The 27,476-nt window shown below is 42.1% G+C and overlaps 2 protein-coding genes across 2 annotated transcripts in view; one reads left to right on the top strand and one right to left on the bottom strand.

Annotated features, from left to right (window-relative positions):
- LOC134587264 (uncharacterized) overlaps window positions 1–911 on the top strand; it is a 164,896-nt gene extending 163,985 nt beyond the window's left edge. The window contains exon 48 of the mRNA XM_063443527.1: window positions 656–911. Coding sequence (XP_063299597.1) covers window positions 656–754 — 99 coding nt within the window. The 3' untranslated portion in view covers window positions 755–911. The remainder of the gene's footprint in view (window positions 1–655) is intronic.
- A 7,502-nt stretch (window positions 912–8,413) lies between these two features.
- The window catches only part of CD164 (CD164 molecule), a 29,564-nt gene continuing 10,501 nt past the window's right edge, over window positions 8,414–27,476 (bottom strand). The window contains exons 2-7 of the mRNA XM_063443526.1: window positions 18,280–18,366; window positions 15,204–15,260; window positions 14,598–14,639; window positions 11,448–11,477; window positions 11,281–11,355; window positions 8,414–9,527 (exon numbers count right to left, since the gene is read on the bottom strand). Coding sequence (XP_063299596.1) covers window positions 9,364–9,527; window positions 11,281–11,355; window positions 11,448–11,477; window positions 14,598–14,639; window positions 15,204–15,260; window positions 18,280–18,366 — 455 coding nt within the window. The 3' untranslated portion in view covers window positions 8,414–9,363. The remainder of the gene's footprint in view (window positions 9,528–11,280; window positions 11,356–11,447; window positions 11,478–14,597; window positions 14,640–15,203; window positions 15,261–18,279; window positions 18,367–27,476) is intronic.

The following is a 27,476-nucleotide window of genomic DNA, read 5'->3' as shown; positions in this document are numbered from 1 at the left end:
GTGAAATGGTCTCTAATGCCTCGTTTCCACTGAGCAGATCGGTTCGGGTTTGTTCGGTACGCTACGCTATTTTGAGTGTTTCCATTATGAAAGTGGCCCATGCAATGGACCGTACCGCACCGCACCGCACCATTTAGTGTCCTGCTTCAGATGTAGGGCCATAGGAAATAGTACGGTACAGTTCGGGCGGAGCTACTATACAATCCATTGATTGGATGACACGCTAGGCATTTTTTCTAAACCCCGCATGGCCCCTGATGGTCTGACTTGCAGTGGAAACGCTCACCAGAATAGGCTGGACCATTCTAAACCTTCCAAACTGTACCGACCCGAACCGATCCGCTCAGTGGAAACGAGGCATTAGTGAAACCTGTAATTAAACTGTGCGAGGTCCCCAGAGATGACAGTGCAAGGCGTGAAAGCCCACTCCAGAAGCTTTGCCCGATACTGGGGTCCAAGTAAGTAAAATGTCTTCTTTTGTGTTTGCAGTCTATACTGCAAAACAGAGGGGACCTTATGTAGTGTGCCCAAATGGGCATATTATGCAGAAAATAGGTTTCTTCCCCCCATTCCCCTTCCAAAGGATTGGAGTAACCCATTAAAGGTTTATTTTAATTTTTGTTGCAATTAATCTACCCCTGATTTCTCTTTTCAGGCACCAATCAGATGCATAAACAGAGGAACTGAACAAAGCTCTAGCACATCCCAGACAGTTCTGATGCATCTTCATGAGCTACGCCTGAATGTAAAGTGAACAGATTAAGGTTCTCTGCAAATCACTGTATACATTGGATTGTATTCGGTCAAAGTTATTTAAAAAGTGAGAATTGTCAGTAATTCAAATTTAAAGGGACACTCCGGACCCCTAAAAACACTTCAGCTCACTTAAGTGCCAAATCTGTGGAGTGTCTTTTTTATTATTATTATTATTATTATTATTTCTTTTCATATTACAACAAGTGCAGTTTTTAATAGAAAATGGCACATCACTAAATTAACCTAGTTACACCGCATAGCTTTCAATCAGACCACCATTCTGGTTACTTCCTGGTAGTTTAGCTCACAAGCTAAATTCAAAAGGTAGGCAATTGCTCAGAGCACCTGCTTTGCATTGCGCTATGTTAGCCTGTGATAAAACAGCCGCAGAAAGTCTGGGCTGAGTTAGGAGAGGGCATGCAAAGGCTGCAGACAAAAGATCTACAGCTTTTGCAAGCTGTTTTTAGATATCCCCAATAAAATGCATAATTGAATAAAGGAAAGTGTTATTGGATGTATATCTACTAAATAGCGTGTTTTTTTGCATCTTCTTTTTAACCTTGCAAACAGGGCCAGACTGGAAAAAAATTCGGCGCGGGCAAGAGAGCGGAGCAGAGAGGGTGTGTTTTGTCATCACTAATGACAAGCACACCCACTCTCAAAGTGAGCATGTTGGTTCAATGCTCTTCCAGGGCAGGCCATGTGCAGAGCTCTGCTGAAGAGCTCTAGCACGAGAAAAATGCCATGTATTTGTTCTGCACAGTGCAAGCAAATTAATAACATGCTTGCGCTGTGTTTCCTTGCAACTTGTCTCTGATGTTTTTCCTGGCCCTTTTGTCCAGGAGACAAAAGGGCCAGGAAAGAGTATTGTGCATGTGTTTGCAGTCTTCTTGTGAGAATGGGTGTGTGTAGAGTGAGCTGATTGTAGTATGGTATTGTGTAATAAGGTTGGTTTTAGCTGTGTTGTGTTTGTAATGTAATGCATGTGTAGCTAGAAGCTGTAGAGAGTGTGTGTATAGGGGATGCAGTGTGTGTGTGAGGGGTGCTGTAGTGTGTGTATATGTATGTATGTGGATATATGTATGTGTATATATATGTGTATATATATATATATATATATATTATGTTTGAAAGTAGTGTTTGGGTGTGTGTATGTGTGAGGGGTGCAGTGGGTGTGTGAGGGATAAAGTGTGTGTGTGTGTGTGTGTGTGGCATTATATCTCCCCCCTCCCCCTAGTTACCTTTAGCCTGGGAGGAGGGAGACCATGCTGCCATCCCTGGTGGTGCTAGTGGTAAGTGAACTCCAGCCTGAGACGCTAGAGTTCACACTCACGGAATCGGGGGCATTGCCATGGTTACACTCCGGATCTCGCGAGAGGTACCCGGCGGAGCTGCAAGATAGAGCTCCGCCGGGTCCCCTCTCCCTCCCTCCCAAACCGCATGTCTGTGCAAGTGGGCCGGTGAGGGAGAACTTAGATCTCCCTACCGGCCGGTCATGGAATACTGCAGGGCCGGCGCTCGGATAGCGGAGGTCCTGTGACCTCGTCTGCAGGCGTTGGCCAATGGCCATTGCAGCCCACTGGCCATTTGCCCCGCGTGCCCGATGGCCAGTACGGGCCTGCTTGCAAATGCAAGCATTGCCATTCTACAGAACAGCAAAGTCTTCATTGCAGGGTTTAAATACCTCTAGTGGCTATCACCTAGACAGACACTAGAAATGCTTTTCTGAAATGGCAAAATAAAACATTTTGTTGATCATGCACACTAGCATCCAAATGCTTTTCTGTGGGGTCAATGAGACTGGCTTTGTAAGGGAATAAAGGCAAGTAAAATAAAAAATATTTTATATATATATATATATATATAAAAATAAATTTCACCTCATGCAGGTGTGGACTGAGGGGCCTCAAGTTCCAACAGGGCCCTATAGTGGTAAAGGAATACCGTCTGTGTTTTCTTGAGCCAATATAACTGAAAGATGAGCTGACTTGGAAAAATCTCCCATAAAGGGTCACTTCATGCACCATGACCACATCAGTAATTTGAAATGGTCCGGGAGTCTGTTTGTACAGTGTTTCTCTGTGCACATGTGGCATATACACTACCTCTAGCAGCATTATTGGGTTATAATTAGCCAGCCCAAAAAAAAATTTCCATTAATGAGCTGCAGGATCAGCATCTGGCTTCTGCAGAAGCTGGATTTTGAAAACCTGCTGATAGAAAAGACCCAACAGCCAGACCGGACCCACTTAAAGGGAAACTCCAGTGCCATGAAAACAGTTTTCCTGGCACTGCAGGTCCCCCATCCCCCGGTAACTGAAGGGGTGAAAACCCCTTCAGGTCACTTACCTGAGACCCTGCCGATGTCCCTCGGCGGTGGTTTCTGCGCGCCACCGCTCCTCCCAGTGATTCAGTCAGCCGGTGGGCGAGACTGATCCCGCCCGCCAGCTGAGGAAACCTAATGCGCATGCACGGCAATGCCACGCATGCGCATTACAGCTCTCCATAGGAAAGCATTGAAAATGCTTTCCTATGGGCAAATTAGCGACGCTGGAGGACGTCCAGCAACGGTCTAACACAGAAGTGCCCTCTAGTGGCTGTCTAGTAGATAGCCACTAGAGGTGGAGTTAACCCTGCAAGGTAATTATTGCAGTTTATAAAAAAAAACCTGCAATAATTACACTTGCAGGATTAAGGGTAGTGGGAGTTGGCACCCAGACCACTCCAATGGGAAGAAGTGGTCTGGGTGCCTACAGTGTCCCTTTAAGAGGACAAACCAGGAAACTTGGCCTGAGTACTGCTCATATAACTACAGCAAACAGTGGTTATCATGGTTGGAGTAACACTTTAAACTTGAAATGCAAGAGTTTTCTTATCTTTGTAAATAATCTGTTTGGGAACATGCTACTTTGTTGTTGTTTTTTATTGAATCTAAATTGCTTGACTCTGTGCCAAGTTTGAAAACTTTTTTTTCCCCTCACTAAATTGCAAGGAATTGACAGTGATTTAAAATTTTGGGCCAAAGTAAACTGTACTGAAAGAAAAATTCTCCAACTCAGCAATTTTCCCGAATGGTGACTTTAACATGTTTGTTTCTCTATCTCCAGTGCAATGTGTACCTTGCCTTAACTGAATTGTGATGTCTATATCTTTAACTTATCTCTGCATTAACAAAGTTTCATGTAAACCATAATAACTTGAACCCAGCAACCCCTTATATATTTTTTTTTTTTTACTTTTTTAATGCTCAGGGATTTGACTTACTTCAAACATAATCCATCTATTCTCACAGTTTTTCAGTTTGGTGTGTTCATACTTTTATAGCCGCTTCTTTAAGGCCCTGCTGTGCCAATAAACCTTTATAATTTACGGAGTTCTGGGTTATGAATTATTCGTGTTCAATGCTCAAAGGATTTAAAAAAAAAAAAAAAAAAAAATTACACAAGCTATTGAATGACAAACTACTGATGAAATCCTGAGGATAGAACATTACTGTGCACTCTCTCTCCATTATAATGAACTAGTTAGTATGACTAAAAACCACTAAAATAGTTTTATAAGACACCTGTGCATCTTCGGCAGGTGCGTGCAGGTCGGATTTGACCAAGGAAGTGCAGAGTAGGTTTTGGCAATAGCCACATACAGCAGTGAATTAACATTCAGTAGATAACAAGCAGCAAAGAGTTTCAGGGGAAAGGTTAACATAAGTGATTAACCATTTCAATATACAAATAACTTATTGGGCAAGAGATTAGGTATCTCCTGCCCCAAACTCCATGTGTAGGGAGGAACCCCTTTCAAAGTGTTAGGAACCCTCTGACCTTTTAATAGATGACACATTCATCAGTCCCCTACCAGGTTTTGTGGTGCCCAATAGACAACACACACACACAAATAAAAAAAAATAAATAAAAAAAAACTAGAATAGGGGGCAGCACCTGATGGCTGAGCAAGATGGTCGCATGTAGCTCGAACTCATCTAGGATACCAGTTTCTTAAGCTTAAGCCTGGACAGCAGTTACTTTTTTTGGCACAAACCTGCTTCTTACTATTGAGGAGTAGCCAGACAAGTACTTGGCTTACCTGGGCTTGACTCAGGTGGGACAGGCCTGTGGATATATTCCCAGCGGGGGAAGCAGCCAATCCTTTGCCTGAGTCTGGAACTCATCTATTTTGTGCCCTGTTCCACACCCCCACTCCACCCTCTTACACAATGCACTGAAAAAAAAAAGAATGTAAAAAAATATTAAAATAAACAGAGAACCAGGAACGAACCTACATATCTGGTGGACATATACGAAAATCGAACCATTCTGGCAAATGATCCACACCGAAATAGCAGAGCCAGATCTACCTTTCCAACCACTCCCGATGCTGTTGCACTACACGTCCCTATCAGTCTCCAAATAATAAAACGCTCCGTCACCAGACACCTCTTGAATGCAAGCAAATCACTCATACGACCCAAATGGCGAACAACAGACATCCCGACCATCGAACAATGGATAAACAGTGTGGAAAATCTGTATAGCATGGAATCGCTCACAGCCTCATTGCGAGCTACCTCGGAGAAACGTGCCTTAACGTGGTACCCATGGTGCCTGTATATCGCACAGAAGGCTCCCAAAAGAAGCACAGTACACGCAAATCCCATCGAAGACACATAGGAAGTCCCCCGCCCAGGCCGATAGGGGCAAGACCGACCGACTGGAACACCCGACTTGAGACGACCAACATCAGATCCAGTGCAAAGAAGGGGAAACATATGAGACCGATTTGGTCCTGGCATACCGGAGGTACAACCGCTACCCTCCCTTTTTTTTTTTCTCCCTCTCATCTCTCCCCCTCCCATCCTCCCCTACTACATTCCCCGCTCCCCATTCCTCCTATTCTCTTAAGAACCTTAGCCCATGACTTAGGCAGACTGTCACACAGTAGCAACTTACCTGATCCGAAACTTGACCCAACACACTACTGACAGAACCAGCCTTGAAAAGAGATACTCCAACTAGATCTGTGTGGCTCAATCCTAGTACCTCACCCATATTACTACCAAATCCTACACACATAACACTCCTATCACCAGGACACAGATATGTTGCGACCATGGAGTTGGGGGGAGAGGAATTCATGAAGGAAACTCACTATAACACGACACCCTAACTGAAAGCGCAACAAAGCGCCACAAAGCGCCAACACCCACGCATACCAAGAACAACCGACACACACTCTCCACGCGCTCAGAACAAGGCGCCCCACCAAATCTACTCTAAAACCTGTTAATTACCAGTTAAATCTCAAAAACATTGTTTAGCTCCTAAATGCATGGATGCACTTGTCAAAGCTTGCTCATTATCGATGACTATAACTCTACTCAACGTTGTGGTGCATTGATAATGACCCTCTTACAAAAGGTAAGCATAACAAAATGGAAGGCAATTTACGGTTAGAAGTATCACACCCAGCATGACAGCGCTGAATGCTGTTAATGCTTCTAATGGAGTAGCGGTGAATCTAATGTTTCTCTATTTAAAAAAAGGATCTGTTGGAGTGGAGAGACTGGCTGACATGTGTTAAAGGACCTCAAAGCATTGAATTGGACAGTCAAAGGATGAGATTTTTGTTAAAATTATAATTTTTTTTAATTTATAAGGGACTTGATCTAAGTAGACCAAGGAAATCTCTTATATTATAAATATATATAAACAAGAGAGGAAAACTACGGCCCTTTATTAAGTGGCTTAATAAAGGGTATACCCCATAATTATTCTTAAAAAATCTTAGAGATATCATTCTGTGGAATAGATGCCCAATTTTTTCACCTGTATTGGAGCTATCATTTCACTTTAGTCTTTTTCCTATATATATATATATATATATATATATATATATATATATATATATATATATATATATATATATATATATATATATATATTCTTAATGCTATTATATTTTATACTAAATAAAAACAAAATACTTTTGTCCAACAAAATCAACTTTTATTTCCAGTAACCAGCTTATATACAAATTGTAATGAATAACTTGTTACCAAATGGCATTTTAATCGGCAACTGAGCTGAGACAAGCATGGCAGCCTCATTATGTTTACGGATATGCAAAAAGGCAAAAAAAAAAAAAAAAACAATAAACACATTGTTGCTTCCAATGCCAGATTAAGGCCACATATCATATACAAGTTTATTTAGCAGGTAATTTATTTTCCCAATGTGTGCCTACTGAAACACTGGATTGGACTGGTAAGGAGTGTCAAATTTATCATGTTAAACGGAGACACACTAGACTAGAACCTACATGGCTAGGCTGCAAAAGATTTATTTTGGAATAACTTTTTGGAAATCAAGTGCTATTACACTTGGTCCACTCCGTTAGAAAAAAAAAATAGGCAATTCAAAAATCAATTGGGGGGGAGAAACGATTTAACAAACACTAAGTGTATAGTAGCAAACATTAAGATCGCACTTCAAAGTATGATTATGCAGATGAATTATGAATAGCAATAAATAGTTTCATAAAATAGGTCATGATTTAAAATACATGGGGCAACATTTTTAAAGCCAAATATATAAAGGAAAATCCTCCTGTTAATATTAAAAAATATATATATATAACCAGGCACTGCATTAAGGGGAAAAATGCATATCTCTCATTGATTGCTTTCTACATAATAAAAATGTGTTTAAAGTTATTTTTGAAACAATCTATTTTTAGAAGAAATTTGGTATTTATTAACCGATTAATACCCATCTTCCTATTAGACAATTTAAAGGTAAGATGTGGAAAGTGGCACAATTTGTGGCAATTAAAAGTATCACCAACAGGTAAAATAGATACACAACCATTTTTAGACAAAAGACCGGATACACCACCAATGGAAATCAGTTTCCCCAACATTCCTGTGTTAGAAGGCATTACAATGTATTGTTTCTACCATAACAACAAGTGATTATTCTTACACTAGTTACACTTCAGTGGGTTATCTCCCAAGAGATTTGGCAGGTATGTTAACATCCTATTATGTAATGAAACTCAGTGGAGTGCTCCAACTTTCTTGCAATTTATTTTTACTTGGCAAATTAGTCAAATAATGCCTACCACCATCACTTTGAGTCTTAATCTTTCCCTGTTCTTACATTTAAAAAAAAAAAAAATGCTTTAAGGCACTTAAAAATTGCACCTACATTTAGTAAAAAGAAAAAGCAAATTATATTCACCTGAAAACCTAGCTCATGCCTAAATAGACACACACACAGTGCTCTTATATTTTATACGGGCTAAATATGATCAACTTGAGAAAATATGATGAGTAAATCACACAATTTGAGTCAGACTATGCAACCCATTTTGAGTGCCACTTTAATTCACATGTTTTCTGTAATTTATTTATTTTTTAACAAAATTCTAAAGTTCAATTAAACAAAGAAGTGGTTTAATGTGATCACAATGAGACATAATAAATTAGACTATCATTATTTATATAGTGTAATGCACTTCATTTCTTATTCTGGAAAAGTGCTATAGTATAGTTTTTCCTCACAAATAAATTTGCGGTGTGAATGATGGTGCTTTGTGAGCCTGCTGAATAGGCCTTACCCTTACAGTATTAATCATGATATAGCCATTGCTTTTTTGGGGGGGAAATATCACGTCTCTATAACCACATGTATTGGACAGCTGTGTTCCCAATTTCCATTAGCAGTTGATATGCTTTTTGAAATGTCTTGGCAACTCCATATCTGATACAGTGATCTTCAAGGACACCACATGATACCCAAAATTCAACTGCTTAATTTAAGTGACAAATTTGAGACTGGTGCTATTCACCTCATGTAGCCGAACCATTTGAACTGCACCAGTAAGAAATAAAGCCCCCCCAAAAATGTAAAAACCAAAAAACTATTTATCTCTACGTGTTTGGCACAATCATGCAACCATAATTTTGGACAAAACAAAGAAATGTGTCCTCTGTATGGAAACCTTTACAATATCAAAAAGACATTTAAATTTGTCTGTAAGGCACAATTCTCCAATTCCCATAGTCTTTAGAAATAAAGGTGCACTTCAAAGACTAAAACCTCATTGTACATAATCTGCCTAGAAAATATCTGATTCCGACCAATTTACATAAGACAAATCTATTCAAACAACATTTTGAGAATATAAATGAAAAGGAAAAAAAAAAATCTTTCATGTGGCCTTTTGGGTCTTGCATTGTACCTACCGACTAAGATAACAAACAAAACAGTCAGTCATATTATAAATTCTACTCCAGGCCATTATCCTCTTCATGTATATGTATTTGCATTTTGAGTTAAACATTCAATCTGTAAAATGTTACTTCACCATATTAGAAACCTTGAATGATAAAACTGAAGATAAAGTCAATACAGATTTCAGGAGATGCATGCAAACGGACCACAAAATAAAATGTATATTAGCTGTTGTTGGAGTATGCAGACTCGAATATCTAGACTCATTGTTCAGGGAAGAAAAATAATCTTTCTTGTACATTCCACCATCGGAAGTCTTCAAGGTAAATCATTTTGGTTTGAGCAACACTGGTGAGCAGTCACACACGAGCCGGCCTTATAGAGTGTGATAATTCCGATCTTTGGCTTTGCAGAACTTGTACAAGAAAAATATCACTGCTTGTATACCCAGGACAAGAACTATTCCTCCAATGAAGCTAGCAGCATCAAATGTGCCTCTTTTAGAAGGTGTTGTAGGTGATATAGAGGTTACCGGTGATGCTAAATGGAGATGAAAAACACAAAACATTAATACATATACCGTATATACTAGAGTATAAGCCGACCCGAATATAAGCCGATGCCCCTAATTTTACCCCAAAAAACTGGGAAAACTTATTGACTCGAGTATAAGACTAGGGTGGGAAATGCAGCAGCTACTGGTAAATTTCTAAATAAAATTAGATCCTAAAAAAATTATATTAATTGAATATTTATTTACAGTGCGTGTGTATGAGTGCAGCGTGCGTGTGTATGAGTGCAGCGTGCGTGTGTATGAGTGCAGCGTGCGTGTGTATGAGTGCAGCGTGTGTATGAATGCAGTGTGTACGAGTGCAGTGTGTGTGTGTATGTGTTGCAGAGCCTTGGGGGGGGTGGGCAATTTTATTATTTTTTTTTACATTATTTTAATATTTTTTTTTCATTTTTTTTTTAACATTATTTTAATATTTTTTTTTCATTATTTTTTTTTATTTACTTATTTTTTTTATTATTTTCATATTTTTTTATTATTATTTGTAATGTTATTTTTTTTATTATTATTATTTTATTATTAATTTATTTTTGTTTCGTCCCCCCTCCCTGCTTGGTAGCTGGCCAGGGAGGGGGGCTCCTTCCCTGGTGGTCCAGTGGGGTTGGTAGTCCAGTGGGGGGGCTGCAGAGATGTTACTTACCTTTCCTGCAGCTCCTGTCAGCTCTCTCCTCCTCCGCGCCGTCCGGTCAGCTCCCTCTGTCAGCTCACACTGTAAGTCTCGCGAGAGCCGCGGCTCTCGCGAGATTTACACTGGGAGCTGACCGAGGTGCTGAACGGACGGCGAGGAGGAGGAGAGAGCTGACAGGAGCTGCAGGAAAGGTAAGTAACATCTCTGCAGCCCCCAATGAAAATTGCCATAATACAGACTATTGACTCGAGTATAAGCTGAGTTGGGGTTTTTCAGCACAAAAAATGTGCTGAAAAACTCGGCTTATACTCGAGTATATACGGTACATACAGACATTGTCTACCACTAATTCTAAAATTTACTCAGATTTGATATGTCATATCAAGGAAAATTAGTAAATAAAAACTCCTTGCTGGATTGAAAATATTTGCTTGCTCTTCATTCTAAAGAACAAAAAGAGACCAAGGCTTATGGGAATTTTAGCTCTGTACCATAAGGAATTCAATCGGTTGGAAAATAAAAACATTATGAATTGTAGAATTACATTACATGTTTTTGGAGCCTGAGATTTATAAACCACATGGATGTAAATGATGAAGCACATTTTTCATGTTTGATTTGAAACTTCAGATTGTGTGTATGTACAGGGGATGTAGTGTGTGTGTGTGTGTGTGTGTGTGTGTGTGAAAATGTGGAAGTGTATGACTATGTATTTGTGTGAGAATCTGTGGTGTGGAATATATTTTGCAGGGTAAAATGGGAGCATTTACATTTTAATTAATTTTATTTAAGAATCACCACTGTGTGATTCTTACCAGGGAGGGGACATACCAATCCCTGCTGGTCCAGAACACCCACAGATGCAGAGCTCTTATGAGTTGTGGCACTGTATAGTATGGGAGCATTACCATGGTAACCAACAACACACTAAATGTCTGTGGGAAGAATACTCTCAGTCTGCATTTGTTCCTGGGTTTACACAGAAGGATGCACTGGTTCTGTGAGTAAGATCTCTCATCTCCAAACTGCGGGAGATATATAATCTTTGCACTCACGGTCGTAATATAACTCCTTAATACACAAGGTTGTCTCACCGGTTGTTGTGGAGTTTGCAGTTGGTTTTACAGGCACAGTGGTAGAGCTAGCGGTTGTATTTGTTGTTGCATTAGCTGGAAGACAAACAGAAAAATAAAGGCTAATGATAAAACAAGATTTTGAAATCTTCATAAAATTTCAGGCAAATTGAACAATTATGTCTTACTGGTTGAATGAGTCGGTACAGGAGAGGTTACTGAAAGAAAAAGAAAAAAATGTATATATATATATAAATGAGTTGGAAACAAAAAAACGACAAACAGGGGAGTATTTTAACTCCTGCGTGACCTAGGCTTTTCTAAAGTTCCAACCAGCAAACGGTGGTGGACATAATTGGTCCTATTGTCCCACAATATTGATTGCTATTTTCAAAACTATAAATTCTCTTTAGCATGCCTCAAATGTCCAGGATTTCAATTAAATTTTGTAGCTTACAAGACAGCAGCTGCAAGTAGTGAATGATTGTTTTACCGTCGCAAAATTAGAACTGAGACACGCAATTTAACCAGTCAAGGAATTAAGAACCTCTAGAAGCATGTTTGTTTAGAATAATCTAAAGTTTGTGAAGTTATAGGTTCAAATTGGAGACAGGCCAGACTCAGTTATCAGATTAGCAATTTTGACAAACTGATTTGCTGGGCTTATATCTGCTTTGGAGAAAAATAGCAGCCACAAAGTGTAAAATACTCAGATCATTCATGGCATAACATTTACAAAAGAAAACCTGGGCTTTACTGCAGGGGCCATTTCAAGTCTTAACCATGTGACCACTTAACCACCATTTTTCCAGTGTTTTGCACGCAGACAATGCATTTTCATTGTAAATATAGTCCTGTGTACAGATACTGAACAGACCCTAGATTTGTATTCTGACACTCTTTACCCTTTTTTAAGGTCATAGGGTCAAATTCGAGATATATCACATCTGACAGCATTATTTCCTAGGCTGTCTCATTTGGGAAAGATAAGACGACTCCAATTCACATTACCTCAATCATAACATACCATTTACAAATGGAGATGTAATTTCACATAGGAGTATTTTGGGATTTGAATTTGGTTACTTTTTTAATCTTTGCCAAACTTAGTGGTGAAACTATATATATCTTTTGCATTCAGCCTTCTATACCTATTTCAGTGGACAATTTGGCCCTCCAGAACAAACGAGTTTGACAACCCTTCATTGGTCTTTCATACATGATCACCACATAAGGCTGTAGAAACAGATGGGAATGATCTACACCTCTCATGTGCTTATTGTGGACCTGGATGAACATAGGTTTCTTTGTAGCACTAGTTTTGTGACAGACCAGCACAAACTTCTGAAAACTGTCTGACAACAACTAACAAGGCCGCAAAGTTTGAACAGTCTGTGAGACTCCAGGTGGGGAGGAGGCTGTTACAGATGAGATGCATACAGCAATCTAATTCAAGACATACATTGCGGGAATATAGGTTGGAATAATATTACAATCTGTCAATTTCTGTGATGCTAACAAAGGGCTCGACAAATCCCAGGTCGCACTAGTGAATAAGAATTTTGTCCTGAGACCTGGATTTGTCAGCCCGTTCCCTACTCCTCCTGTCTCTACCTCTGTGTGCCGGGAGGAAATAAAGGAAACTACTTCCTCCAGGCATGGAGACCGCACAGGGGAATGACAAGCTGGCAGGACATCAGGTAGAGACGGCTCTACTTGTTGCCCTCCTCGTCCTGCAAAGCCGCACGCCCACCCACGTTCCACAGAGCCACCCAGTGCTAGCTCATTCCTCTGCGCTGCTTCAGCACCAGGCGGAAGGAGTTACAGTTCACTTCCTCCCGTTGCACATAGAGCTGCACAGGGATAGAGAGAGACAGGGTGAGGGTCTGGGCCAGCAGCAGCCCTGTCTGTGTGTGTTTGTGAATGTGTACATTTAGGTCACCGCCCCCTCCCTCCCCCCCCCCCCCCCCTCTGATGGCATGGGAATGGTGTTCTTACTTGCTTTTTTCCCCCAACTGCGCGCCGGTGTTGCCGCGGCTGGCGCACCTCCATAGTGGAGATTATCAATCTTGATGATATCAGCCATAATTGGGAATCTATTGAGCATGCGCGGAAAAATGCTGCACCACTCCAAGAATCTAAGCAAATTTGTCAAGCCTGTGCCAATATGCTTTTTAATCCCCCACCCCCTCTGATTTAACTGTAATTGCTGTATGTAGGCATTATGCTAAAATGCAGACTTGTAAATTCTGTTGCAATAAACTGTACTGCTGTAATGCCATCAGGATCCTTGGAAATACCTTCAAGAAAGGGATTTAAATATTTTTATTAAAAAGGGACACTATAGTCACCTGAACAACTTAGCTTAATGAAGCAGTTTTGGTGTATAGAACATGCCCCTGCAGCCTGCTCACTGCTCAATCCTCTGCCATTTAGGAGTTAAATCCCTTTGTTTATGAACCCTAGTCACACACCTCCCTGCATGTGACTTGCACAGCCTTCCATAAACACTTCCTGTAAAGAGAGCCCTATTTAGCCCTTTATTGCAAGTTCTGTTTAATTAAGATTTAGCTTGCTAGACCCTGCAAGAGCCTCATGTATGTGATTAAAGTTCAATTTAGAGATTGAGATACAATTATTTAAGGTAAATTACATCTGTTTGAAAGTGAAACCAGTTTTTTTTCATGCAGGCTCTGTCAATCATAGCCAGGGGAGGTGTGGCTAGGGCTGCATAAACAGAAACAAAGTGATTTAACTCCTAAATGACAGTGCATTGAGCAGTGAAATTGCAGGGGAATGATCTATACACTAAAACTGCTTTATTTAGCAAAAGTAATTTAGGTGACTATAATGTTCCTTTAATCTATTTTTTCCACGCTTTTTGTATTGGGAAAGGAAAATAAAATAGAGTTTTGCTTTTATACCCTTTTCAGACCCAGTAGAAACTATTGCAATGTGAGGTATTCTCAAATATCTACAATGGATGACTGAATAAATGAAAAGTAATAAATTGCAAAATTGACATAATTTAAATTAAAAGAAAATTGCCGTTTTGTCATGTGCCAACTAAAAAAAAAAAAAACTTGATAGTGGTTGGTAAAATGCATAAAGCCAACATACATCCATTGTCACCTGTTTAACATTTATTGCTTTGAGCATGCGCAATACTTAATTTAGGTACAGTGCTACCTTTATAGTAGTAAACAAACACACAAGTTTCTAAATAAATGTAATTATTTTGCTTTTGTGATTGGAATAAAACAACTGATATGCCCAATTTGCAGATTTTACAAGCCAGTATCTTTAGGTTTATTAAAAAAAATATAAATTATCCATACCTGTGCCATTTGCAGTGGTTGGACTAACGACTGTTGTGGACTCTGAGGGGTGGGGAGAATAAATAACATGTACACATGAAATTTCAAGGAGACCTTACTAATTGTATTCGTAATTCCAGTTTGCTATTTAACTAGACATTTATAAACACAAATCTATACCAGAGGTTTTTAAATAATCCAGTTAAAATTTCTAATAAACTCTAAAAGTTTTTAATTTTGCATTGTCAAAACCAAGTATATACAACTGAAGATAAATTATTCTTTGATAAGATTACCAATGCGATGTGTGCTTGATAAGAAGGAGAAAATATATATTTGTAATACGTAAAAAAGCAGTGTTATGCATGTATTCTGCTTGCATGGCATGATATTTTATAACCATAATATTAGATCTTTAACGTTAAAACAAAACAAAAAACACTACAAACTGATTACATGATTAAACAAGTTCAATTATAAAAGCTGAAAGATTTTTACAGATGTGAATGTCTATCTAACAAGGAAGATCATTGTGTGAATTACAACTAAATCAGTGGGTTACAATACCAAATTATTTAATATGCATTTCATGCTCAAGTTGCTGATGAAAGTTAGGCAGTACATTACCTTGACAAAGCAGTACTGTGCAGTTTTCTGAATTGGAACTGTTTACACACTGAGGCACTGTAGAAATCAAAACAATATTCTCTAAATTAGAAGATCATGTACCAAGGGGACAGAAAATACTATCATGTGATTTCTGTTACTGTTGCACTTTCAGAATAGACATCTGCTCTTCCAAGATATAAATATTCATTAGGACTTACAAGTCTGTTAATGACAAGGCCCAGAGATTTTTGATTATTTTACCAGTTCTTACATCAGCCCACTACATTCTCAAATACACAAGGATATCCTGAGCAACTAGTCTGCTATCCCAGGCACCACAATAGCCATAAAGGCCACCCAAACACTTTGTATGGGTCCTGACAGATGTGTGGGCATGAGAGAGAACATCCCTCCAGAATAGTGACTAGAAATGATCTCATCAATAGTTGGACCATAGTTTAGCCTCTTCTGAGTTGGCGTCATACTGCTGATATCAGCATATGATATACAGTCATGTGATAATCTGCAAAAACTAGGCTACTGCTCAATTCCTAACATGTAATGTTTTACATTCTGACACGTGCAGTCCCAAGAGAACTACTATCCTCAACACAAGCTTTTTACTTACCGTAATTCACACAGAACACTATAAATCTCTTCCATCTTTCCAAATTACCTAAATGGATTCATATAAACAACGTGTTGTGCTCCTGTCTTTTAATAATAGTGCAAGAACACTTCTATTTAGTTATAGCTTGGTTCTAATTAAACCGGTTATGACTTTATATCCTATATTATCTGCACTTGTTAATTGTTCATCACTCCATTACATTTTTAGAAATAGTTTTATGCAACTATGAACTTAAAAGCATTTATTTCCCCTGTGTTTTGCAGACTAGAATTGCCTAGGCAGCTTGTCTGTCATTTTCTCTTCAGATGTCAACCAGTTTCCATTTTATATCCAGAGTGAAACATGATTCTTTATGAGAACCCATTACTTCAGCACTATCAGAGTCCATATATTACTGATCTGGAGCAATGAAAGACACCGTCCAATACACAAACCGCTTCTACAGATCCCTGCCAGAGATCAATGGCAACATTCTGCTTCTTGATAACAGAAACTTTTACAATCAATATAAAACAAAATACCACATGTTCCTTCACTTTGACAATTGTTAAAGAATGGAGTCATCTTGCAAAGTTAACACACAATATGACAGGGCAAAAATGCTAAAAAAGAGTAACAAAAAGAGTCAGAAAGAGCATACTGGTGTAGTGTTTAGACCAGACATTAGGATCACACTTTAATCACTGCATTCCCCTCCACAGCCCTAAAATAGACACAGTGTGTAATACAGAGAGTAGGCACAGTGCAGGGAATGGGCTCCACCCAGGTTAAGTATTTAAAATAAACTAGGTAACTGCCAGAAAATGTATCAGAGCCGTGTCTGACGGATAATAAATAAACCTGTCAACCAGACAGACAATTATACATGTTGTAAGTCATAGTCACCATATGTCTTCCTGGCTGTGCCAGAGACTAGTCCAGGAAGACATTAAAGGGACACTATAGTCACCCAGACCACTTCAGCTCAATGAAGTGGTCTGGGTGCCAGGTCCCTCAGGTTTTAACCCTTCAGATGCAAACATAGCAGTTTCAGAGAAACTGCTATGTTTACATTTGAGGTTAAGCCAGCCTCTAGTGGCTGTCTTCCGGACAGCCACTAGAGGCGCATCTGCAACACTGGAGGCATATTATGCCTCCATCGCGCAGAGCGTCCATAAAAAAGCATTGAGAAAGGCTTTCCTATGGACACTTTGAATGCGCATGCGGCTCCAGTGACTTCGGACGGGGGAGCTGACGTCGGATGGGGAGGAGAGGTCGCCAGCGCCGGAATACGGTAAGCTGCGGACAGGATTTTAAACCCCTTCAGCACCACGGGAGGGGGACCCTAAGGGTGGGGGCACCCTCAGGACACTCTAGTGTCAGGAAAACCGCTTTGTTTTCCTGACACTATAGTGATCCTTTAAGTGAAAAGGGAGCATACCTCTAGGAAAAAGCAGTATAAGTTTTTTGTTTGTTTTTTAACCCCTTAAGGACCAAACTTCTGGAATAAAAGGGAATCATGACATGTCACACATGCTATGTGACCTTAAGGGGTTAAATAAAAGCCAAAATAGAATTAAGCAATGACAAAAAAACAGCATATTTATGAGACCTAAATGAGCAAAGTTGTGTTGTTGCCAATAGTCCCCTGCTGGCTGTTTGCAGTAAACACTCATTTCAAAGAAAATGCATTGTTTACTTTACAGCCTAGGTTAAGGATACTTCCACAGGCCACTCCTCAGATGGCTACTAGAGGCGCTTTCTGGGGCAGTGCTGCACAGAGTGACTGGCATTTAGTGTCTCCACCCTCTGCATGGAGACACTGAACTTTGCTCATAGAGATGCATTGATTCAATGTATCTCTATGAGGTGATGCGGATTGGGCAGGGCTTGTACTGGCTCTGCCCTAATCTGCCTCCTTGGCAATCTCAGCCAACCCAATGGGAAAGAATTTAGATTGGCTCAGATCACCACTTCTGACGATGTCAGCCAAGGAGGCAGATCTTTTGCAGAGCCAGGACCATCAGACTGGAATAAAGGTAAGATTGTACTACATTTAGGGGGTCAAGGAGGTAGATGGTGGCTTTAACATTATAGGGTCAGGAATGCATGTTTGTATTGCCGACCCTATATTGTTCCTTTAATGTATTTTAATGTATACAAACGATAGCAGATCAATTCTTGATTCCCTTGTCCACTATGTATTCAGTTATAATGTCTGAACACTTTCTGTAATGTTCACTCTAAGTAACAGAAAGTCATAATATATCGGGGATCAAAATTAAGAATCTACACAAATACTTGTAAGATGGAGAATTTTATATGAGGAGTTCAGCTACATCAGAGACTGGCTTTCTTTGGCTATACATTATTTAACAATGATTGTTTTTTTTTTTACCATCACAGGTTTACTGGATATTACTTTGCCTTAAAAATGAAATGTAGGAGAGAAAATAAATAAAAGATTCTGCAGACATTACTCACCACCGGCAGTACAGTTAACCCAGGAACAGTTCAGGCTGTCTGTATTGTTGAGGCACAAATCACAAGACTTAAAGTTTTCGCAGCTTTCTGTAACACAAAATAATTCAATAGCCTTATAAAAATGTTTAACAAGACTAATGTAAATAATGAAAAAATGAACAGCAAAGTAAGAAAAGAAAACAAAAGTAATTTGAAAAGTACAGCAGACTGATGAGACACATCTCCTCTACCCCCCCCCCCCCAAAAAACAAAACAAAAACCTCAGCCACAACAATACATAACCTCAGTTAAAGGAACACTGTAGGCACTTTAACAACTTAATCTAATTTAAGTTGTTAGAGTGCCTTAAATATTTGCCTCCTTCTCTTACTTTTGAAATTGTTTCCAGTAATCTGTATGAAGGGTTTAAACACTGGCTTTAAGCCACGCCCCCAAGCCGGATGTTTCTGAGAGCAGGGAATGTAACTTCCCTGCTCTCATACCCTTCCATACCCTGACGTAAGGTATAATTTTGCTGCCTAATGCGCGCTCCCGCGATGTCAGACCGCCCTCACCTTGTGATTTCCCGCTCTTTTACAAATTCAGCGATACTGAGGTAAGCCATCCCCTCCAGCCACATTCACATTATAAAAAGCTTTGACACTGAGGGCACCTATCTGTTCTATTCACCCTCCCCTCATTAACAATATTCTTGCTCAGCGGTACCCAACCTGTGTTACGCGTACCCCCAGGGTAATTGTGGCCCTGCCTGTGCAGCCGTAAACTTTATAAAAGGTGTCACCAAGAACAAGATATGTCCTCCTTCCACACAGCTTATTTAGGTGAAGTAAATATCATGCACAGCAAGCCCTACCCCAGGTGGTACGCGAACCAAAATCGGTAATGGTGGCCCTGCCTGTGCAGCCGCACTGCACGGTCTGGGAACCGCCAGTCCATCGGATGGCCCATGCACTTAGGGCCACCCGATGGACATCTGCCATGAGGGGCCCGGTCGTGCATTCTGCCGCTTTAATTGCGTGACCGGGCCCCCTCTAGACCGCCTAGAGAGCTGGGAGGAGGTGCGAACCTGCCACTTCCTCCCAGTTGACTTACTCTGAGCCGTGCGGGAGGCAGGGGGCGTCGCCCGATCTGTGTGAAGCCGGACCGGGAGAGGAAGCAGGGATCACCAGTCATGGAAGTCACCCTCCGACTGCCAAAATGTAGGCGCGCGCGTGCGCGTGGGGGGTGATGTGCACGTGCGCGCGCGAGGGGTGGTGTGCGTGAGGGGTGGTGTGCGCGTGCGTGCGTGCGTGAGGGGTGGTGTGCGCGTGCGTGCGTGCGTGAGGGGTGGTGTGCGCGCGCGTGCGTGCGTGAGGGGTGGTGTGCGCGCGCGTGCGTGCGTGAGGGGTGGTGTGCGCGCGCGTGCGTGCGTGAGGGGTGGTGTGCGCGCGCGTGCGTGAGGGGTGGTGTGCGCGCGCGTGCGTGCGTGAGGGGTGGTGTGCGCGCGCGTGCGTGCGTGAGGGGTGGTGTGCGCGCGCGTGCGTGCGTGAGGGGTGGTGTGCGCGCGCGTGCGTGCGAGGGGTGGTGTGCGCGCGCGTGCGTGCGAGGGGTGGTGTGCGCGCGCGTGCGTGCGAGGGGTGGTGTGCGCGCGCGTGCGTGCGAGGGGTGGTGTGCGCGCGCGTGCGTGCGAGGGGTGGTGTGCGCGCGCGTGCGTGGGGTGGTGTGCGCGCGCGTGCGTGCGAGGGGTGGTGTGCGCGCGCGTGCGTGCGAGGGGTGGTGTGCGCGCGCGCGTGCGAGGGGTGGTGTGCGCGCGTGCGAGGGGTGGTGCGCGCGTGCGAGGGGTGGTGCGCGCGTGCGAGGGGTGGTGTGCGCGCGCGTGCGTGCGAGGGGTGGTGTGCGCGTGCGTGGGGTGATGCGCGCGCGTATGAGGGGTGATGTGCGCGCGCGCGCGTATGAGGGGTGATGTGCGCGCGCGCGCGTATGAGGGGTGATGTGCGCGCGCGCGCGTATGAGGGGTGATGTGCGCGCGCGCGCGTATGAGGGGTGATGTGCGCGCGCGCGCGTATGAGGGGTGATGTGCGCGCGCGCGCGTATGAGGGGTGATGTGCGCGCGCGCGCGTATGAGGGGTGATGTGCGCGCGCGTGCGTATGAGGGGTGATGTGCGCGCGCGTGCGTATGAGGGGTGATGTGCACGTGTGTATGAGGGGTGATGTGCACGTGTGTATGAGGGGTGATGTGCACGTGTGTATGAGGGGTGATGTGCACGCGTGCGTGTGTGTGTGTGTGTATGAGGGGTGATGTGCACGCGCGTGTGTGTATGAGGGGTGATGTGCACGCGCGTGTGTGTATGAGGGGTGATGTGCACGCGTGCGTGTGTGTATGAGGGGTGATGTGCGTGTGTGTGTGTATGAGGGGTGATGTGCACGCGTGCGTGTGTGTATGAGGGGTGATGTGCGTGTGTGTGTGTATGAGGGGTGATGTGCACGCGTGCGTGTGTGTATGAGGGGTGATGTGCGTGTGTGTGTATGAGGGGTGATGTGCACGCGTGTGTGTGTGTATGAGGGGTGATGTGCACGCGTGTGTGTATGGGGGTGATGTGCACGCGTGCGTGTGTGTATGAGGGGTGATGTGCACGCGTGAGTGTGTGTATGAGGGGTGATGTGCACGCGTGTGTGTGTGTGTATGAGGGGTGATGTGCACGCGTGCGTGTGTGTGTATGAGGGGTGATGTGCACGCGTGCGTGCGTGTGTGTGTATGAGGGGTGATGTGCACGCGTGCGTGTGTGTGTGTATGAGGGGTGATGTGCACGCGTGCGTGCGTGTGTGTGTATGAGGGGTGATGTGCACGCGTGTGTGTATGGGGGTGATGTGCACGCGTGCGTGTGTGTATGAGGGGTGATGTGCACGCGTGCGTGTGTGTGTGTATGAGGGGTGATGTGCACGCGTGCGTGTGTGTGTATGAGGGGTGATGTGCACGCGTGCGTGTGTGTGTGTATGAGGGGTGATGTGCACGCGTGCGTGTGTGTGTGTGTATGAGGGGTGATGTGCACGCGTGCGTGTGTGTGTGTGTGTATGAGGGGTGATGTGCACGCGTGCGTGTGTGTGTGTGTGTATGAGGGGTGATGTGCACGCGTGCGTGTGTGTGTGTGTGTATGAGGGGTGATGTGCACGCGTGCGTGTGTGTGTGTGTGTATGAGGGGTGATGTGCACGCGTGTGTGTGTGTGTGATCTATTTTTATTCTGAAGAGGCACGGCATGCTTGCGTACTTTGTAAACTTTATAAAAGGTGTCACCAAGAACAAGATATGTCCTCCTTCCACACAGCTTATTTAGGTGAAGTAAATATCATGCACAGCAAGTCCTACCCTAACAATCTGCACTTGCGAATGCACTGCTTAGTTAAGATGGACTTTGGAACATTTCTGACAGTGTTTACCTTTTAATCCCTTCACTGCCGAGACACTTTTTTCATCCCTGTACATATCATGTTAACAGTGTTTTTTTTTGTTTTGTATTTTTAAACAGTCTACAGAATTGCTGTAAAATATTCACGTCTTACTGTTCTTTCAAGCTATACACTTTGTAGCTAGACCATTACATAAATTACATCGATTTTTTTTTTTTTAATAAAACAAATGTAAAAAAAAAAAACTTCATATTGCAATACATATGTAAAAAGTACCAATTACACTTGGTGGTGTTCAAATGGACATGAAGAACTATGCTCTTAACATATGTATGGTCAGGATAGCAATACAAATGTCATGCTGCAGTTTCTGCTACCCAGCCACATATTTTCATTCATGTTTGACCATGAATAACACAGCCAGAGAAAAAAAATAAATAAAAATTAATTAGAAAAACCAAAACAGGAAAAACATCAAAAATGTTGGTGATATTTTACGCGTAATGCTGCTAAACTGATGGAATTCACACAAGGGTTCTTCTTTACAAGCAGTAAAATCGGGAGGAAAATAGGAAGTCTAATTTATGGTAGCGATAACAGATTTCCCCACTCCCACCAGCACCATGGATCGTTTTAATTACTTCCTATTATTTCCTTCTCACCACACCAGAGATGAGCAGTTAAAACTACTACTCCATTGACACATACTGAAAAGTATGTGTCAATGGAGATGTTATAAATATATACATACACACACACACACACACACACACACTAAATATATAGTTAGTTGTGGTTGAACACAGAGAGCAAATATATCAAAATAGTTTCTTTAGTGTGCTGCAACAACAGTAAAAAAAAAATGTAAAAAAAAATTTATAGTATGAGTCCCCTTGAGGGTGTAAAGTTGTTTTACATGAGACAGGTCAACTTGAACTATGACTACCTGAGGCAGTCTAGTGGAGCTGTCAATCTCGTTCCACATTAAAATGCTAGTAAGCAGAAATTCTGTGTTAAAGAATTGATGATACGGGCTGTGGGAATAATGCCAAGGTGTATAATATACATGTTAACTCTGCAGATTAATTTCATGCTGGCATAAACCAGGTCAGCTGGTCCTGGAAAACTGCCAGAATAGTTTGTAAATATAAGAACATACTAAGGGGAGAGAAAAAAAAAAAAAAAAAACCATCAAGCTCCAGTACCAAGACTGTAAATGACTTTTCTTGTCTTTGTTCTGAAGTGGTTAAACAATGCATGAAAAAGTAGCACTATTTAACTTTCTAAGAAGGCTGACTGACCTTCGAACCAGAGACTGCAGCCTGTATTTTTGTTGTAAACAGGAAGTAGAGGTAAAATATTATTGAAAGTGGGAGTGATATGGTTTACATGGCATTTTGAGTAAAGGAGTAAAGTACTGTATAGTAAGTGTGTAGCATTTATGCAGAGATCTACTAGGCATATTGATAAGGTATTGTATATATGCATATGTAAAATCTCATTTCATTTTCATTGGGTTGGCTTACAAATGAATAACTTTTTTTAGGAAAGTACTGACAACTTTATTTTATCACTAGATGTAAAAATATAAATATCTGCAAAGTGGGTCTTTCTGGTAATAGCAGGAATTTCTTGAGGTTGCATCAGAATGTTTTGTTTTTTTAACTCGCGGAACACCAAAACACCCAGAACACTTTCCTGTAATTCCTGATTAAATGAACAAATATATTGTTGGAAATGCATTGCAGTTTATGAGAGTGGGACATCCTCAGATAGGTATAGTAATCAACAAGAAGGAAGTATTTCAGAATAAGGAGGCTGGGATTACAGACACTTAGCAATTCGATACACATGTAGTGGTCCTTGTGCTATTTTTTTAACTGAGAATCAGGGTCTTCAAACTCCGCATGAATATGATGCATACTGCATCCCTATGAGGACGCAATGATTACCATGCATGCACAGTAGGCTCCCACCAATGGCTCGCTGGACTGGTTGAGATCACGAGTAATTATCTCAGCCACAGCGTGTAACGCTCAGAATGGGACTAAAGGTGAATAAATCTTTGCTATTGTAGGAATACCAGATGGGCTCTGAATCTAAACATAGAGTAAGCTAGATATATTTCTACTCTTACAGTGGGGTCCTTCAATGTGCATAATGCCGCAAATTCCAAAAAAAATGAAACATGTAAAATTATATACCATATTTTTCACTCCATAAGACGCACTTTTTTCCCCCTCAAAAGTGAGGAGAAATGTCTGTGCATCTTATGGAGCGAATATGAAGCTTTACTTACCTGTCTTGTAGCGTTGGCCGGCAGCACAGGGCGCACCGCGGTACTGGAACTTCAATTTCAGGTTCCGGTTTCCGGCGGGACTGAAAGGAAGTGCGCACTCAGCTCAGTGTGCACACTTCCTTTCAGTCCCGCCGGAAACCGGAACCTGAAATTGAAGTTCCAGTATCGCGGTGCGCCCTGTGCTGTCGGCCAACGCTACAAGACAGGTAAGTAATTATGGGACAAGGGGAGGGGGACAGTATGGGAGAGGGGATGAAGACTATGGGGAGGGGGTGGGGGATGAAGACTATGGGGAGGGGGTGGGGGATGAAGACTATGGGGAGGGGGTGGATGATGAAGACTATGGGAGAGAGGAGAAGACTATGGGAGAGAGGAGAAGACTATGGGAGAGAGGAGAAGACTATGGGAGAGAGGAGAAGACTATGGGAGAGAGGAGAAGACTATGGGAGAGAGGAGAAGACTATGGGAGAGAGGAGAAGACTATAGGAGGGGGGGACACTATGGGACAGGGGAGAAAAAAAAATATTCTGAACAAACTGTCCCATAGTAAGAAACACTATGGGACAGTTTGTTCAGAATATTTTTTTCTGGGTTTCTTCCTCTAAAAATTAGGTGCGTCTTATGGAGAGGTGAGTCTTATGGAGCGAAAAATACGGTAGATGTAAGACTCCAAGTTGGCTCTTGGAGATATAAATGTAACCCCTTAACCCCTTAAGGACACATGACGTGCCTGACATGTCATGATTCCATTTTATTCCAGAAGTTTGGTCCTTAAGGGGTTAAGGACTGAGACATATGTACAAGTTATGATCAAAACAAAACGTAAACAAAACCTGGAATTTGAAATATATTGAAATTTACCAGATCGGTTTGCTGGGCCTATATTGCCTTTGAGACCGTATGGCAGTCCAGGAAAGAAAAATTAACCACACTGTGGCAAAACATTTGTAAATGTAGACAACCGACGGTATTCAAAATGGGGTACATGTCCAGTCTTTTTAGTAGCCACTTAGTCACAAACCCTGTGCAAAATTAGTATTTATATTAGTTGTTTTGCATTTTTCACACATAAACTGCCCTTTCACCGATTATATTATCAGTATAATACATTTTGCTGCTCTAAAACACTCATATTTGTGTAGAGTAATGTCTCACGAGTACAAAAGTACCCCTCAAGTACAGATTTTATGGTGATTTGGAACGTTATAAGGACAAACATAAGATTTGCCAATTTCTGTTTTTTGCAAATTGCCATTTGCCAGATTGGCTATGTAGCCTTTGAGACTGTATGGCAGCCAAGAAATGCAGGGTATTCAAAATGGGGTATATGTCCAGTCTTTTGTAGAAGCCACTTAGTCAAACGCTTGCCAAAGTTAGCGTTCATATTTTTTATTTTTAAACACACACACACAAACTGCACTTTTACTGGTGATATCGTTGTGATGAGTTTTACTTTTTAAAACACTTATGTTTGTGTTCAGCGAAGTCTCCCAAGTATAACAATACCCTCCATGTACAGGTTTTATAGTGTTTTGGAAAGTTACAGGGTCAATATAGGGCGTGCCCATTTTAGTTTGCCAGATAGGTTTGCTGGGTCTGTGTTGCCATATGAGAACATATGGTATCCCAGGAATGTAAATTAACCCCATCATAGCATACCATTTGCAAATGTAGACAACCCAGGGTATTAAAAATGGGTTAGGTCTAGTCTCTTGTAGTAGCCACTTAGTCACAAACGATGGCCAAAGTTAGCATTATTTATTTATTTAACACAAAAACTGCACTTTTACTGGTGATATCGTAGTGCTAAGTTTTACATTTTAAAACACTAATATGTGTTCAGTGAAGTCTTTCGAGTATAAGAATACCCTCCATGTAAAGGTTTTATGGTGTTTTGGAAAGTTACAGGGCTAAATATAGAGCTTGCCAATTAAATTCTCTGGGACGATATGCCTGGGTTGTCAGGCAGTTCCCACAAACCATAATTAATAAAATAATTACCGGATATACTCGAGTATAAGCCGAGTTTTTCATTACAAGCCCGGCGGTCCTGTTGGGGGCCGGAGCAAAGTGTTACTTACCTTTTTTTTTTTTCAATTTGACAATTTTTATTGTTTTGCAAAGTAAAACTTGGGGTACAGAAGAGAGTGGGGGGGGGATACAGTGTATGTTCAACACAAATCACATTTCTCCATCTTTTCGTTGGTACAGTAGGCTTAGTATTACATCACAGTGTAAACTCTCTTATTCCTGGCTAGTCCCCGTGTGCCTTACTTGTATTCAGGGTCTAAGATCCCCTCCGGTGTGTATCTACCCTCTCACATTGTCTACGGCAGGCCAGCTGCTCTTGGGTGTTGCTCGTTCTGTACCTATTTTTGCGGTTGTCTTGTGCAGTTATTTAGGCCCTCCCATACTCTTCTTCGGGGGGGGGGGGGGGGGGTTATGAACCAGGTATGAGAGGGAGAGATGGGGGAGGGGGGGGGGGAAGGGAGCGAGATTCCCATGTCCTGTCTGCCGCTCAAGTTCTTGCTACAGTCGGGATCCTTTTGGGGTTGTACCCTGTTGGGTGGTCCTTCTGATGTGACTAACAGTTGTGTCTCTTAAGTCCGGGACTTCTGTCCTGTCCTGTGGGTGTCCTACCCTGTCCTGTCTATATCCCTTTTCTGTCGTTGGTTCGAACCTGATGTATAAGGCGTGTGTGGGATGTCCACTCTAATGCCCTTCGTTATTGTGAGCTTCCCATCTAGTTATGGCCTCCCTGAATCTCTGGTTGTTGCCCTGTGCTTGTCTGGTCACGGCTTCATACCTTAAGTTAGTAGATATTTGTCTCTTCAGGGAGGGTATTGTCGGTGCTGTGGTAGCCTTCCATTCCCTGGCAATGAGTGTCAGTGCTGCTACGAGGATGTGGAAGGTCAGGATTGTCTCGCTGTTTCGTCGGAAGCTCATGTTCATGAATAGAAGACATAGTTCTGGAGTTATCGTGACGTCACTATCTACTGTCATCTCGATAATGGCTCCCACTACCTCCCAATAGGGTCTAATCTCTTTGCATGTCCACCAAATATGGTACATTGTTCCTTCCTCTTCCCCACAATGCCAGCATTGGGTTGGCGTTCCCGGGTATATGTGTGCCAGCCTTGTCGGTACCATGTACCACCTATAATACACCTTCCTCATCAGTTCTAAGTGCGATGTGCAGGAAGACCTCCCTCTGTACGCTGTGAGTGCTTTCGACCATTGCGTTGCCTCAAACGTTTTCCCCAGGTCTGCCTGCCAGGCTACCCTGAACCTATCCGGAGGAGCCGGAGTGGGATCCATTAGGAGTGAGTAACATAGTGAGATAGTCCCCTTCTTATGTTTGGGGTTCAGACATGTTAGTTGAAATTTTGTAAGTGTACTTGGGCCCTCTCTAGTGGGTGTCTGGGATCCAAGAATAGATTTAATTTGTAGGTATGGGAATATAAGTTTAGGGGGTAGCCGGAACCTGTCCTGGAGTGTGGGGAACGGCAGTAT

The sequence above is a fragment of the Pelobates fuscus genome, chromosome 2 (genome assembly GCF_036172605.1).
Source record: "Pelobates fuscus isolate aPelFus1 chromosome 2, aPelFus1.pri, whole genome shotgun sequence".
NCBI lineage: Eukaryota > Metazoa > Chordata > Amphibia > Anura > Pelobatidae > Pelobates > Pelobates fuscus.
The sequence above is the reverse complement of the archived record's forward strand: the minus strand, read 5'-3'. Positions and strand labels throughout refer to the sequence as shown.